Raw genomic sequence first — 15,697 nt, 5'->3', positions numbered from 1 at the left:
TGGATTCACATAAACTAAGCTATTCCTACACATGATGCTAGAATGTTTGCTGCAATGTCTTTAACAAACCTCCATTGTGTCCAGCGAGTGTGGTCTGCAGCAAACACCATTCTGGGCATTCTTTGACTGAATTCTAAGCCACATTCTCAAAAGCTTTTTGCTGTAGATGTAATCTCTTTTGAGCTGAATGCATTATAATAATAGCATAATATAATGACCAGAAATTTCCATGTCAAAGCCAAAAATCTCTCAATGTGACAAAGTGATCACTGTATCATGAGTACTTGGAGTACAAATTACAGATCTAGCTTTCAATACTATAAAGGGTTTTTGAACCAGAAAGTCCGTTGCTACACCTTGGAATCTAAATGAATTGACATCCCTTCAAAAGTATAATTCTTCCTTCCTCATTTATTTATCCAGTATAATGGGTAAATTTGGCTGTTAATGAAAATGTGGATGATGGACCAACGTGAGGTTTATGGAAAATAAACACTACCTGCATTGTTTATCCTTTGTATCACATTAAGTTATGTAAATAGTCGTTTAGTAGTACAGAACTTGAGTAATGCTGAAAATAGAGACATGTTGTCGAAGCCCTACTGATAATCTTAAATTGATTTTCACCGTAATTCGCGTGTGATTCCGTGATAGGACAACATTTGCTAAATAATCCAGTGTGCTGAGAATTACACTGGCAACCAACTTAAGATGGTCAGTAGGCTCGCAAAGTGGCGCATTTGCGTGTCCTGGAAGCTGCATACATTAATACACAAGGCCCTGTTCTTTGCAGACAGAAAGAATATGTACAAACATTGCACCCGTTTCAGCTGAACAAAATAATTGACAGCCATTTGCTGGTTCATTCCTCAGGGCAATGCTTTGACTAGAGTCAAGCTGCCTGGTTTAAATTATAAACAAAGCTTGGCAGTTAACTGTCAGTCATCGTAAACTGGTGCATTCGCCATGGCGACGCCTCTACCAGAGTTCACTTGCCAACTAGTCAGCACTCTCTCCTCATGCAGTATAAGTTGTTGTTTTTCCTTACATCAGTTATTCTTGCGATTGTCCTGATGAGTGCAAGATGAAAAGCTTCGACAACATGTCTCTATTTTCAGTAATAATTAAATTATGTACTTGGCCAAATTTCACTTTCCCAATTCATATTATAGGCTGAAAAAACACTATAGCTCTTCAAAAGATCATCATGAATGTAACCATAACCACAGGAAGATTATCACACACGAGTCGTTATATTATGTTTGAGTGAGCTGTGAGCTATTAGGATAGCTGATTTAACTCATGGTTTCGGTGATGAGAAGCCCCTGACTGCCTCAGACGTTATATAGGATATTAAACAGTTATTTTAAACGGAACCACTTTTCCCTTCCCATAAAGTTTTAAAATGCAGAACACTCATTGAAAACTCTACCTACCTGGCAGACAGACCACATGTCTTTAAGGTACGTGCTGTCATCAGTTAGATAGTAGTCTCTATAAACTTGTAGAACAAATTTCAAGTTGAGGTCCTTCCAGTCAGCTGTATCATGAATCAAATAAGCATTGACTCTCTCCCACGGTTCATCATCTTTTGGAAACAAATTTTATAACATCAGTACATTTTTAACCAGAATAATTAAACTCAATTTAACAATTTTTAATTAAATTCTATACGTTTTTACATTGGAAAATAGCCAAGTACATCAGGCAGCAGCTAAAGTTGAAAATTCCTGTTAGGTAGAGCTCCAACATGGGAGGCAGCCCTCCAGTGCTTTGCTCACAAGAGCACAAATGCCAAATATTGGCAAGCTACTGAGCCATGGAAGACATCACTGCTAAATCAGATATTTTCCTCAAATGGTACTCCAACTATGTGCATTTTCTAGAGTTAATGGCTTGTTATTCTGATGACAAGTTAAATCCAAAATGCTTTCTTTTGTATTAATAAAATTGCTCAACCCTTAGGCTGAGTTTTTGACCTTTACTATATAATCTAACCCTTGGTCTGATGAAAACTAGAGATATCGAACAACAGAGTTTGTGTTCATTGTATTCACTCGCCTTCCGTTAAAAAGGGCATAATTTGTACTAAATTTGTTGTGATAAACATACTTTGTACATGTAGCTATTGAATGAAGCATTGAAGAAATTGTAAAGTGTATTTTTAAAGTTGTATCTAGAATTGAAAAATATTGGAGAAAGCACGAGACCATAACTCGGCTCCTATGCTTTAGTTTGTGTAACAGAGCTCATAAGTGTAAATTTTCATTCATATTATTTGTAACTTGGCTTGCTGAGAAAATTCCTAATTTATAAGCGAACAGTGATCATATTTGACATGGATAGAAGATTGGCGAACTAACAGGAAACAGAGAGTGTTCGTATTTTCTGGTTGGCAAGATGTAACGAGTAGCGTGTCGCAGGGATCAGTGCTGAGGCCTCAACCTTTTACAATTTATATAAATGACTTGGATGAAGGGACCAAAGGAATGGTTGCTAAATTTGCTGATGACACAAAGATAGGTAGGAAAGTAACTTGGAAAGAGGACATAAGGATGCTACAAAGGGATTACTCTTATACTCTTTGGCCTCTTTATCCCGAGAGACAATGGGTAAGCGCCTGGAGGTGGTCAGTGGTGTGGAGCAACGCCTGGAGTGGCTATAAAGGCTAATTCTAGAGTGACAGGCTCTTCCACAGGTGCTGCAGAAAAATTTGTTTGTCGGGGCTGTTACACAGTTGGCTCTCCCCTTGCGCCTCTGTCTTTTTACCTGCCAACTACCAAGTCTCTTCGACTCGCCACAATTTAGCCCCGCCTTTATGGCTGCCCGCCAGCTCTGGCGAACGCTGGCAACTGACTCCCACGACTTGTGATCAATGTCACAGAATTTCATGTCGCGTTTGCAGACGTCTTTAAAGAGGAGACATGGACGGCCGGCGGGTCTGATACCAGTGGCGAGCTCGCTGTACAATGTGTCTTTGGGGATCCTGCCTACTTCCATGCGGCTCACATGGCCAAGCATTATAGATAGGTTAAGTGAGTGGGCAAAGATCTGGCAAATGGAGTAGAAAGTGGGAAAATGTGAAATTGTCCATTTTGGTAGGAAGAATAAAAAAGCATGTTATCTAAATGGTGAGGGATTGCAGTGCTGAGATGCAGAAGGATCTGGGTGTCCTAGTGCATGAATCGCAAAAGATAAGTGGCATGTTCAGCAAGCAATTAGGAAAGCTAATAGAATGTTATCATTTATTGCGAAGGGAATTGAATACAAAAGTAGTGAGGCATTGGTGAGACCACATCTAGAGTACCGTGTATGGTATTGGTCTCCCTATTTAAGGAAGGATGTAGATGCATTGGAAACAGTTCAGAGAAGGTTTACTGGATTAATACCTGGAATGGGCAGGTTGTCTTATGAGGAAAGGTTGAACAGGCTAGGCTTGTATCTGTTGGAGTTTAGAAGAGTAAGAGGCAACTTAATTGAAACATGCAAGATTCTGAGGGGTCTTGACAGGGTGGACATGGAAAGGATGTTCCCTCTTGTGGGAGAATCTAGAACTAGGGGTCACTTTTTAAAAATAAGGGGCATGGTGGCCATTTAAGACAGAGATGAGGAGAAATGTTTTCTCTCAGAGGGTTGGGAGTCTTTGGAATTCTCTTCCACAAAAGGCGGTAGAAGCAGTCTTTGAATATTTTTAAGGCAGAGGTAGATAGATTCTTGATAAGCAAGGGGGTGAAAGGTTATTGGGGGTAGGCGGGAATATGCATTTGAGGTTACAATCAGATCAGCCACGATCATGTTGAATGACAGAACAGGCTTAATGCACCAAGTGGCCTACTCTTGCTTCTAATTCGTATGTTCGTATGACATCTGTAGTATTGACTTAGACTCAATGAAATTATAACTGTGGTAAATAAAAGATTTTAACCTCACCCAAGTGACCACTATGCCCAATCGTGATTGAAGGGTCTGAATGACGAGAACACATGCTGGTGTATCAAAAAGGCGGCAATACAACTATAGAAATGCACAACATCCATGCAGAAATATCCTACGTGTCTTACATTGTATTACATTGAGTAAACTACAGCAGGCCCTCAATCAACAGAAAAGTGTTCTTGATTGGCCAGTGCTGGGATCTGCTTTAGTACATTGTACTCACTGCTCACAATGTGGTTTGCTCAGTGGCAAAGTGCTTGCATTTACGGCTGTTGAAGCTAAATTGGTTGATTTGAATTTAACCTCTGCCATCTCAATAGAATAGTTTGAAATTGGAATGATTAGTTTCATGAAGTCAGTTCTACAATAGCATCCATCAACTTCCTGTTGCAAAATATATTTTCAATGACTAATATCATGCCATATCTCTAACATTATACTTGATGCCAGTTTTCAGCCAATTCAATTCATTCCACGTGATATCAAGAAAAGCTGAAGGCACTGGATACAGCAAAGACTTTGGTCCCTGGTAACATCCTGGCAGTAGTATTAAAGACATATGCTGCAGAACTAGCCGTGCCCCTGGCCAAACTGTTCCAATACAGCTACAACACTGGCATCTACCAGACAATGTGGAAAATTGCCCAGGTATGTCCTGTTCACAAAAAGCAGAACAAACCCAATCAAGCCAATTACCACATCAGTCTACTCTCAATCATCAGCAAAGTGACGGAATAGGTTATCAACAATGCTATCAAACGGCACTTACTCAGCAATAACCTGTTCACCGATGCAATGTTTGAGTTCTGCCAGGGCCACTCAGCTCCAGACCTCATTACAGCCTTGGTCCAAACATGGACTAAAAAGCTGAACTCCAGAGGTGGGAGGGAGACTTCCCTTGACATCAAGGCAGCATTTGACCAAGCATGGCATCAAGAAACCAATTAAGTGAAAAAAATTTAAAAAATTTATATAGCACCCTTTACATCCTCAGAGCATCCCAAAGTGTTTGCCAGTTGATAAAGTATTTTGAAGTGTCATTTATTTTTAAGTATATGTGGGAGACAATTTGCGAAGTCTTACAAAGTTAGGGGAGCTATAAGCATCGTGAATGGCAAGTGCAGTTCCTTTGCTGACTACAAAATCCAGGCCAATGAGCAAGAGGCCATAAATATAATAGCTTAAAAAGGATTTTTCTTCATTCAAAGAAGTATTAGACTATAGAATACAAGCAGCCACATCATTTGAGGAATATTAAATAGGCACTTGAAGGAATATATTACATGGCATTGGAAAGAGTAGGGAATGGGAATTAGGAAAATTGGGTCCAGTTCAGAAGCTAACACCAGTATAGGCATGTACCCAAATATTTCTGAGATTCTGTTATTAAAACACTCTAGTATAACATGCCGAGAGGAACTTTTTCCTATTGGTACCAATATGTTAAATAAATGTAACAATACTGATTATAGAAAAGCAGTGGCAGAGGTGTATACATAGATCTCCAGTTAGGGAAAGTAATAAAAAAAACAAATTAAACAGTGACACAAAAAGTTATCTTTTAAAATACTTTCAAGAATACTTGCCTATATTGTATGGAGAAAAAAAACAACTTATATTTTGCTAACGTGGAACAGGAACAAAATTAAAGTTTAATTTCATCACAAAAACAAATGCACCAAATCTCACCTGGATCTCCTATATCATGTGGGACCACATTTGGTGTATTCACCTTTGCCAATCTACCATTCATCAGGTGTATTCTCTGTGTACTGTCCTCCTTCAATACAGCAGCAGCTAAAAAAAAGATACATTTGTTATGAATTTTTAACACTCAAGCAACGCTTGTACAAGTCTCCATATAATGACTTGCATTTATATACCACCCAATAAAATCTAAAATCTGTTACAAATTTGGATTTGCACAATATTCTCTCAGTTTCAGCGTCAGCAGTCTCTTCCATTGGTGGACACTGCATCTCTTACAATTGAGTTTACTTCTACTTCCAAAATCTAATCATGCATCGTGTGACAAAGCAGTCACGACAATGAAACTACTTGCGTCAATAATGCAAACTCACGTGCCCTTGGGCATTTCTCCCATCTCCCTGGAGGGAGCCCAGAGACACGAACGAGCCCAGGTCAACTGTAAACCAACAAATTGGTTTATTTTAAGTTAGAAGTAAAAAAATATATATATAATTTTCAGTGAGTTTCAATCTATTTCATACTGCTCCTTATAACACACAAAAACAAATCACACCCCACTCCCTCTGTTAATGGGCTAATCAAGGAAATCTCAAAAGGGTATGAAAGGGCATGGAAACATTTGCAGTGAAAACGTTAACACTGAGTGGGTGAGCTAAACTACCTGTTTCTATGTTATACTTGTATGTAGTTAACTCTAATACTTGGAAAAGAGACTGCTCTCTCTGCAACTGTAATAACTCCAAGTTTCTTCCCACTGATGTTCCAAGGAAACCAAAAACCTGACCTATGATTTTCCCAACACAGTTGGAAAGATTGTCCAATTGAGCTGCCAATCAAACCTAGTCACTCCAGTATATTATGGGTAGATGTCACTGGAATGTATTAAAGAACTCCAATGTGCCAACAGAGTACACGAGAAGCCTCATTCCGACAAATGTTACATATGGATCTAATCCACATTTTCAGAAGCCCATGTTGTATGGATTTAACACATCTTCCCCACCTGCCCCCTACTTGAATTTAACTTATTAGCATCATTTTAATGCACGTTAAATATGTTCCATGTCAAATATTTAAAAATCTAGAATCGCACTGCACATAAATTTCTTTTGAAATGCAGTCACTGTTATGTAGGCAAATGTAGTAGCCAAGTTGAGCATAGCAAGATCTTGGAAGCAGCAACAAGATGAATAAAGGTTTGGTGTTTTTGGCTGAGGAAAGAAAGTTGGCCAGTAACTTGCTGCTCTTCTTTACACCGTGTTATGTGGGATCTGTAGCGTCCTTCTGAACTGGCACAGAGAGGTTCGCAGTTTATCATCGCACCCAAAGGATGTCACCTCTGGCAGTGCACCATTCCAGAGTAGGAATTGAATTCTTCTTACTCAGGTGACAGTGCTACCAGCTTACTTATATAAATGAATTAACTGTTATACACAAGTGTTTTATATCTCTCTACCACTTACTGCTCGGATCATTAATTACCTGCCAGATAAAAATGTACATTGATTAGGATAGTTCTGAAAATTCTTTTTTTTTTTTAAATAAAAGATATAATGTAAATGCCCAGAAAACACAAAATGGCCCCGACTTTGCGATCCCAATAGTGGTGAACGCCTCACTGAGAATCGGAACGGCACAGCAAATTCCGGCGATCGCAATTGCACAGAAAATTGCAGTGCACTACAGTGGGCTTCAGAGGAGCCAACGTTGATGGTCCCGTTGGTTTGCTTTGTAAAGCGGCAGGGACCCATATTTTCGTCATTTTGGGCTGATTATTCACAATTAGAACTGGATTTAATGCTGATTTATTTGGAGCTGATATCGGCAGGCACAAAACCTGCTCGGGAGCACAACGACATCTGTAAACGCCATTGAAAGGAATATACCACTTTTGCTTGAATCCTGTGTCAAAGGGAGAGAATTTGAGCTCTTCCTGTAATGTGCGCAACTTATAAAAATGTAAATGAAAGGTTTTTTTTAAAAAATCCTTCAAAACAAAATAGAAATGGATAATGTTAGGGTACAAGAGAGGAAGAAAGGCAAATAAAACTAGAGGGAGGTTCAGTATTATTTGGGAGTGGGAGATGTGAAGAATATGGAATCATTTTGGCAAACTTTAACAATGAGAAATACTACCTTTAACTCTGGTTAAAAGGTATGCTTCGAACAAGCCCTATGATCTTGAATTTCAATGCAGAAACGCAACATTTACAAATCGGTATCAAACATGCCATAGCCGTTGTGATTGATGACTATTTACTTCCCCGTCTCTCTGTAAAGCAGGTAGAAGAACTGGCCTCTTATCCTCTCTCGATCTTTTCACTGAGAACTACTGGCATGACATTGGCCGTTTCAATTTCTCTGCTCCCTTCACTCAATCGTGCCTATCTCCCTCTGAACTTACAGTACTCCGTTGTCTCAGATCCAACCCTAACATTATCAAACCTGCTGACAAGGGTGATGCTGTTGTTGTCAAGCATATTGACCTCTATCTAGCAGAGGCCAAATGCTAACTCTCTAACACTTCCTCCTACCTCCCCTTGGACCATATCCTACTACTGATCATCAAGCCATTGCATCAAGGACCATCACTGATCTCTACTCCTCTGGAAACCTCACCTCTACAGCCTCCAACCTCATAGTTCCCCAACCCCATGCAACCTGCATCTACCTCCTTCCCAAAATCCACAAAACAAAACTTAAAATTGGGCAGCACAGTGGCGCAGTGGTTAGCACCACAGCATCACAGCTCCAGCGACCCGGGTTCGGTTCTGGGTACTGCCCGTGCAGAGTTTGCAAATTCTCCCTGTGACCACATGGGTTTTCGCCGGGTGCTCTGGTTTCCTCCCACAGCCAAAGACTTGCAGGTTGATAGGTAAATTGGCCATTATAAATTGCCCCTAATACAGGTAGGTGGTAGGGGAATTGAGGGAAGGTGGAGATGTGGTAGGAATATGGTATTAATGTAGGATTAGTATAAATGGGTGGTTGATGGTCAGCACAGACTCGATAGGCCGAAGGGCCTGTCCCAGTGCTGTATCTCTAAATAAATAAAAATAAATAAATAAAGACTGCACAGGTAGACCCACTGTTTCAGCCTATTGCTGTCCCCAAACTGATTTCTTCCTACCGTGATACTATTTTTACTCCCCTTGTTTTGTCCCTTCCCAGCAACAACTGCGACTCTTCCAGTGGCCTCTGCCACTTCAACAGTTTTCAGGCCCTCATCGTCACCTCTTCACCATGGACATCGAATTCCTCTACACCTCCATCCCAACAGGACGGTCTGAGGGCTCTCAGCTACTTAGAATGGAGGCCCAACCACTTCCCATCCACCACCACGCTCCTTTGCCTGGCTAAACTTGTATACATATTGACAACTTCTCCTTCAACTCCAATCATTTGCTTCAAATAATAGGTGTTGCAATGGGAATCCACATGGGTCCAAGCTATGCCTGCCTTACTGTGGGATATGTGGAACATTCCTTGTTCCTGTCCTACTCAGGCCCCCTCCCTCACTTCTTCTTCCGGTACATTGATGTTTGTATTGGTTCCTCTTCCTGCTGTCGCCCTGAACTGGAAAATTTCACTGACTTTGGGGGGAACTTTATGGAGGTGACAGGGGTCTCTGTCGCCTGCTGGTGAGCTGCTGAGAGACCCACATTGCCTCCTTTGGGGAAGACCCACCATATGATGAGCCAATCAGGCAATTGAGAGGTCACCGGTGCGCGTTTCCCAGGATCAGGATCCCGGGGGCGGGATGTCCCGCCCGCCAGGAGCTGCTGGCCAGTGGCCGGGAGCGCTACCAGGGAAGTGGTGGTTTCTGCAGGAATAACATCCACTGGAGGTCCAGGATCATACAGCAACCCAGGCCAGAAAGTGATGGCAGAAGGGGTTTCGCAAGGTGGGGGTTGCGGGGAAGGGAGGTGTAGGGGGGCCCTCAGTGGGCCTCTCCCTTCCCGATAATGGGCCCCTCAATCAGGGACTGAATGCCTTTGCATGACCGGACCCCTCCCACCCCCGGGCGACCGCAAGCGACCCCACATGAGTTTGCATGTTGTGCTCCCCGAATGGCAACAAGCCCACCCTCCTCTGGGTTAATACCAGTGGCGGCAGCAAGAGGCCCTCAATTGGACATTAAGTGCTGTTAAGGGCTTCAGTTGGCGGCAGAGCAGGAAGGCCATCCATGGACTTTCCCACCACTGACTTAATCACGGTAGGGGCGGAAAGGTGGCCCCATCCGCTGCCATCCCACCCAATTAAATGCCCTCCCAGCCGCTAAACACACCACCGGGGAGAGCATAAAATACCGCCTCGGGGAACAGCCTTTGTTTCCAATTTCCATCCTTCTTTCACTTTCACATGGTCCAGCTCCGACTCTTTCATTCCCTTCCTCGACTTCTCGGTTTCCAATTCTGGGGATAGGCTATTTACCAATATTCATTATAAGCCCACGGACTCCCACAGCTACCTGGACTACACTTCCTCACAGCTCACTTCCTGCAACGACTCTATTCCATTCGCCCAGTTTCTCCATCGCATCTGTTGATGATGCAACCTTCCGCACTAACACTTCCAATAGGTCTTCCTTTCTTCCTTTTTCCTCAACCGAGGATTCTCCCCCACCGTAGTTGACAGGGCCCTTAATAATGTCCGATCTATTTCATGGACTTCTGCTCTCACCCTTTTCCGTCCCTCCCAGAATAATAGGGTTCCTCTTGTCCTCACCTTCCACCCCACCAGCTTCTGTATTCAACGGATCATCCTCCGCCATTTTCGCCATCTCCAGCATGATGTCACCAACAAAAAGATATTCCTCTCCCCTCCCAGTGTTCTGAAGGGACCGTTCCCTCCGCGACACCCTGGTTCACTCCTCAATAATCCCCAACACCTCTCCCATTTCCATTGCACCTTTCCATGCAAGTGCAGGAGATACAACACCTGCCATTTTATCCTCTTCCTTCCCACCATCCAGGGCCCCAAACACTGCTTCCAAGTGAAACAGCGATTTACTTGTACTTCTTTCAATTTAGGATACCGTATTCGCTGACCGCTTTGTGGAACCCTCGGTTCAATCCACAAGCGTGCCCAGAGCTTCCTGTTGCTTGTCATTTTAATTCTCCACCTTGCTCCCACCTTGTCCTTTCTGTCCTTCGTCTGCTAAAGTGTTCCAATGAGGCTCAACGCAAGCTCGAGGAACAGCACCTCATCTTTAGAATGGGCACTTACAGCCTTCCGGACTTAATATTGAGCTCAATAATTTTAGATCATAACAACTGCCCCTTTTTTCTCTTTTATCCATTTTTTTTGTTCCCCACCCCACATTTCCTAATCCCTTTACTTTGTGTTCAGATGGCCGCTCCCTGCCATTTACACCTCATCCAGACACATATTTTGTTTCTTTATTTGGCTTTGTACCATGAAACCTTTGTCATTTAATTGCTCCTGCCCTCCACCCTATCACAGACCTGCCCTTTTGTTGTTCTTCTCCACCTCCCCACCCTTTCACTTGCTCAAATCCTACTACATTTCTAGCCTTTGCCAGTTCTGATGAAAGGCATGGACCTGAAACATTAACTCCGTTATGCTCTCCACAGATGCTGCTGGATTTGCTGAGTATTTGCAGAATTTTCTGCATTTTATTATTCGTTTAGGGGATGTGGGTATCTCTGGCTATGCCAGCATTCATTACCCATCCCTAATTGCCCTCGAGAAGGTGGTGGTGAGCTGCCTTCTTGAACCGCTGCAGTCCTTGGGTTGTAGGTACATCAACAGTGCTGTTAGGAAGGGACTTCCAGGATTTTGACCCAGCGACAGTGAAAGAATGGCGATATAGTTCCAAGTCAGGATGGTGTGTGGCTTGGAGGGAAACTTGCAGGTGGTGGTGTTCCCATGCGTCTGCTGCTCGTCCTTCTAGGTGGTAGAGGTCGCGGGTTTGGAAGGTGCTGTCAAAGGAGCCTTGGTGAGTTGCTGCAGTGCATCTTGTAGATGGTACACACTGCTGCCACTGTGCATCGGTGGTGAAGGGAGTGAATGTTTGTGGATGGGGTGCCAATCAAGCAGGCTCCTTTGTCCTGGATGGTATCGAGCTTCCCGAGTGCTGCTGGAGCTGCACCCATGCAGGCAAGTGGAGAGTACTCCATCACACACCTGACTTGTGCCTTGTAGATTGTAAACAGGCATTGGGGAGTCAGGTGGTGAGTTACTTGCCACAGAATTCCCAGCCTCTGACCTGCTCTTGTAGCCACAGCATTTATGTGACAGGTCCAGTTCAGTTTCTGGTCAATGGTGACCCCCATGATGTTGATAGGGGGTTTCAGCAATGGTAATGCCATTGAACGTCAAGGGGAAATGGTTAGATTCTCTCTTGCTTGAGATGGTCATTGCCTGGCACTTGTGTGGTGTGAATGTTACTTGCCACTTATCAGCCCAAGCCTGGATGTTGTCTAGGTCTTGCTGCGTATGGACATGGGCTGCTTCAGTATCTGAGAAGTCACAGGTAGTACTGAACATTGGGCAATCATCAGTGAACATCCCCACTTCTGACCTTATCATGGAGGGAAGGTCATTGATGAAGCAGCTGAAGATGGTTGGGCTAGGACATGTGTAGACGAATTGCTGACTAGATGGCAAAGCGCTCTACATCAATGCAGATGTATTTATTGGAATTTCAAAGTCCTAGCGATGTTGTATTTAGCTGCTGACAAATACTTGACACATAAAATGCAAATTATGGAAATGATACTGCAGTGTAACTGAGAACTGCTTTGGAAATTACCGCGAACAACTCGCCTGTTGCTTGGTAATAATTTTGTTGTTTCGACATTTTTTCGAAGACGTTTTTGTTGTCCCATTTCGTTTGAATCTGCTCTAGTCTGACTGCTGTAATGTGTTCACAGTCTTGTACTAAAACGTGATTATTAATCATCTGTTCAAATCCAGTACTCTGCCATTTGTCTCATCTATTTTCACACTGAGATGTTCAAGTCTGCCAGCTGTAATTATGGCAGGGTTTCATTTTAAAATAAAGCGCTTTTTAGAACCAATAAATCCCCCACTGGAACAGCTAATGTCATACAATAATCAAGTTACGCATCTTTATGTATCTATAAAATCAACGTTTTAAACTTCTAAATAAAAGCCCTGCAGATTCTGCAGCAGGTTTAAAGAGCATTTTCTGTAACAAATTAAATTATATTGTTACAAATATCAACCTCCACTGGGTCATTGGAAAAGTGTTTAAAAGTATTTAAAATCATTGTAAAGCACCCACCTGCCTTTGAGCTGAAAACTGACCTCTCGGGGAATGTATTCAACTTGTGATGTCATTAGGGAACATGACTTCTTTGGCAATGCCCCATGCTGCTAAGGCCTTGCAGAGAGTTTCATTGTTGGATCATGCTACAGTAAGGTGGTGAAGTTCTTGCTTCAGCCAACGAACCAAGTTAGTTCGTATTTCGCAGTGCGGTCAGCGGCGAATGCCACATCATCGCTGACCACAAAATCCAGGTCAAAATGTACAAGATTAATGGTTAAAACTAGCTATAAATATTAAATAGTTCATGGAACTGAAGGAATGCAACAGTGCATTTAAAGTATTATAGTTAGCAGAATACAGCTCATTAGAATGGTGACCCCACTGAACAAATACCATTTACATTACTGTGGTCTTATGAATTTTTTGTAAATCTTAAAACCAGGTAATTATTCTAGCCCCATAAAGTTTAGAATAGTTTAGTTTCTGAAAGGAGAACCAAATGGAGTAGATATCACTTACCAATATCATACTGCAGACTAAGTTCCAGTTTGGGCCATAGCATGATCAATGCAAATGATGCATAAAAATGAACATCATACGTATTGTACATTCGATACTCCTGTCCTGCAATGCAACAGCAAAAGAACTGACACTCTCTACAACACCTGATTCATTATATACATAACTAAATAATTATTTCAGTGCCAAAGAACAATAGATCATTTAGTAGATTCTTCCCATGCACATTTGTGACTATTCACTAAATTTTGCGAGATTACATCCAAAATGGAGAATAGCAATACACAGCAGAATCACTTACTTGTCGACAAAGACCTTTCCAAACATATCAAACAGTCATCTGGTCAACTGCCCAATTTATATAAAATTGTCCAATTATTTTCCTAACTATTTGGGAAAAAAAACTTCTAGTCAAGTTTAATATTGCTATTATCAGCGGTTTATAATGTCTGGATTAGTCTCTGAAAGCTGATCACAAAGTGAATTGCTTTAAAGTGACGATGGCTGCAGGGAAACCTGGTCATTGGTACATAAACTGAATGATACTGTACACCGTCAGCAGTATACATACCTTCTAAATATGCAAATCTTCCATATTCCTTCAGCACTTTAGGTAGAGATGGAAGCCCATCCTTCTGAATAGTCAATCCATTTGTTATATTTAAATCATCAGTCACTTGAAGCCAAATTGTCCCTCCATCAGACAAGAAATATAGTTCATTAAATAGGGCCGACTTGTACCAGTCAGGCAATTGGCTGTAAAATTAATGGGAACAGGAAATGTGAACACTAAGACCCCAAATTTACGAAGTTTAAATTTAAAAAAGGATTTGATTTTGATGATTAAAAGGTCTGAAAACAGAAGGATAAATGCAAGTCTGGTCATTTCCACAAAAAATATGTGGAAGTTATTTAAAAAGAAATAAAATGTTACTTTGAAAATATTTATAAGTAGAGCAGTACCCTTTAAATAAAGTGGGTATTCAATCAGGCTTTAATTGCAAAATACAGATGGAAGAATTAATTACTGGAACACTTATAGGTTTGTTTTCTTAAAAAATTAACAGTTTACAATTTAACAACTTGCTAATATCAATATATTCAAAATTATAAAACTTTATCAAAGCAAAAGCACAAAAATAAAATTATATTTAACTAATAGCAGGACTGCAACAATACAATTTTGCCATGCACGATCTCAATTGATACAGCAAAGGGACTGAAATGGCTCCTTGGGACAGAGGTATTAATATAGAATACTTTAACATTTGTGCTACTTATAGCTCTTTCTGAAGTTCAGGAACTTCAGGAGGGAAGCACTCCTCATCTGCAGCATTCTATGGAGCATTGGTTTATTTCCACTCTTTACTCAGCACCTCCCTCATGCACCCACAAACTTTTTTTTGACAGTTACTCTACATATTTGTCCTCATTTTATATTATTCATTCCTCACCAGATTTCTTCTGCAATCACTGATCAGATATGCAAATTACTCAAAAGTACGATTCAATTTAAAAAAATTATACTTCGAGCTTCGCTGATGGTTTAATGGATAAAGGCACTGCAAGAGAGAATCCTTAGTCTGTATTAAGTTAGATAATCCTAACTGGACTAGGCGGAGAAGAAAAATTGACTCAGTTCCTGACTGCAATCCACTGACCCCATACTGGAAAGTTTTTGTGTGGCATCAGGCAAGGATATGAATAGACTCAAGTTTGATATTTTCCCCACAGTTAAACAGCCTGCCAAAATTCACATCTAGACTAAAAGAAGAATAACTTATTTGGGCAACGTATTAAACAATGCCTGCTGTCTCTGGAACTTCACTCAAGGAGGAACAGGTATTCTCTCCGAAGATTGGAGGAATAGTAAATTAAAGGGAAAAAATAAAGTATTTAACAAAGAGCAATTGAGAAAATAAAGTATATTTAAAATAAAAACAAGAAATGCTGGAAATACTCAGCAGGTCTGGCAGCATCTGTGGAGAGAGAAGCAGAGTTAACGTTTCAACTCAGTGACCCTTCTTCAGAACTGACAAATATTAGAAATGTAAACGATTTTAAGCAAGTAAAGCAGGGGGAGGTGGGGGGGGGGGGTGGCAAGAGGTAACAAAAGAAGTGTTGATAGGACAAGATCACAGAGAATAACTGACGAGGCCATGGAACAAAGGCAAACAATATGTTAACGCTGTGCTGAAAGACAAAGCCTTAGTACAGAGGGTGTGAATAGACTGTAAAGCACTCCAAGCACAAACATATCAAAATAAAATTTAA

General features: G+C 41.3%; 1 protein-coding gene across 2 annotated transcripts in view; it reads right to left on the bottom strand.

Annotated features, from left to right (window-relative positions):
- Positions 1-15,697, bottom strand: part of gba2 (glucosidase, beta (bile acid) 2) — a 79,582-nt gene that overhangs the window by 12,815 nt on the left and 51,070 nt on the right. For both annotated transcript variants that reach the window (XM_068032343.1, XM_068032349.1), the window contains 4 exons: positions 13,995-14,179; positions 13,424-13,528; positions 5,626-5,733; positions 1,437-1,588 (listed from right to left, as the gene is read on the bottom strand). In XM_068032343.1, the coding sequence (XP_067888444.1) occupies positions 1,437-1,588; positions 5,626-5,733; positions 13,424-13,528; positions 13,995-14,179 (550 nt within the window). The remainder of the gene's footprint in view (positions 1-1,436; positions 1,589-5,625; positions 5,734-13,423; positions 13,529-13,994; positions 14,180-15,697) is intronic.

The sequence above is a fragment of the Heterodontus francisci genome, chromosome 1 (assembly GCF_036365525.1).
Source record: "Heterodontus francisci isolate sHetFra1 chromosome 1, sHetFra1.hap1, whole genome shotgun sequence".
NCBI lineage: Eukaryota > Metazoa > Chordata > Chondrichthyes > Heterodontiformes > Heterodontidae > Heterodontus > Heterodontus francisci.
The sequence above is the reverse complement of the archived record's forward strand: the minus strand, read 5'-3'. Positions and strand labels throughout refer to the sequence as shown.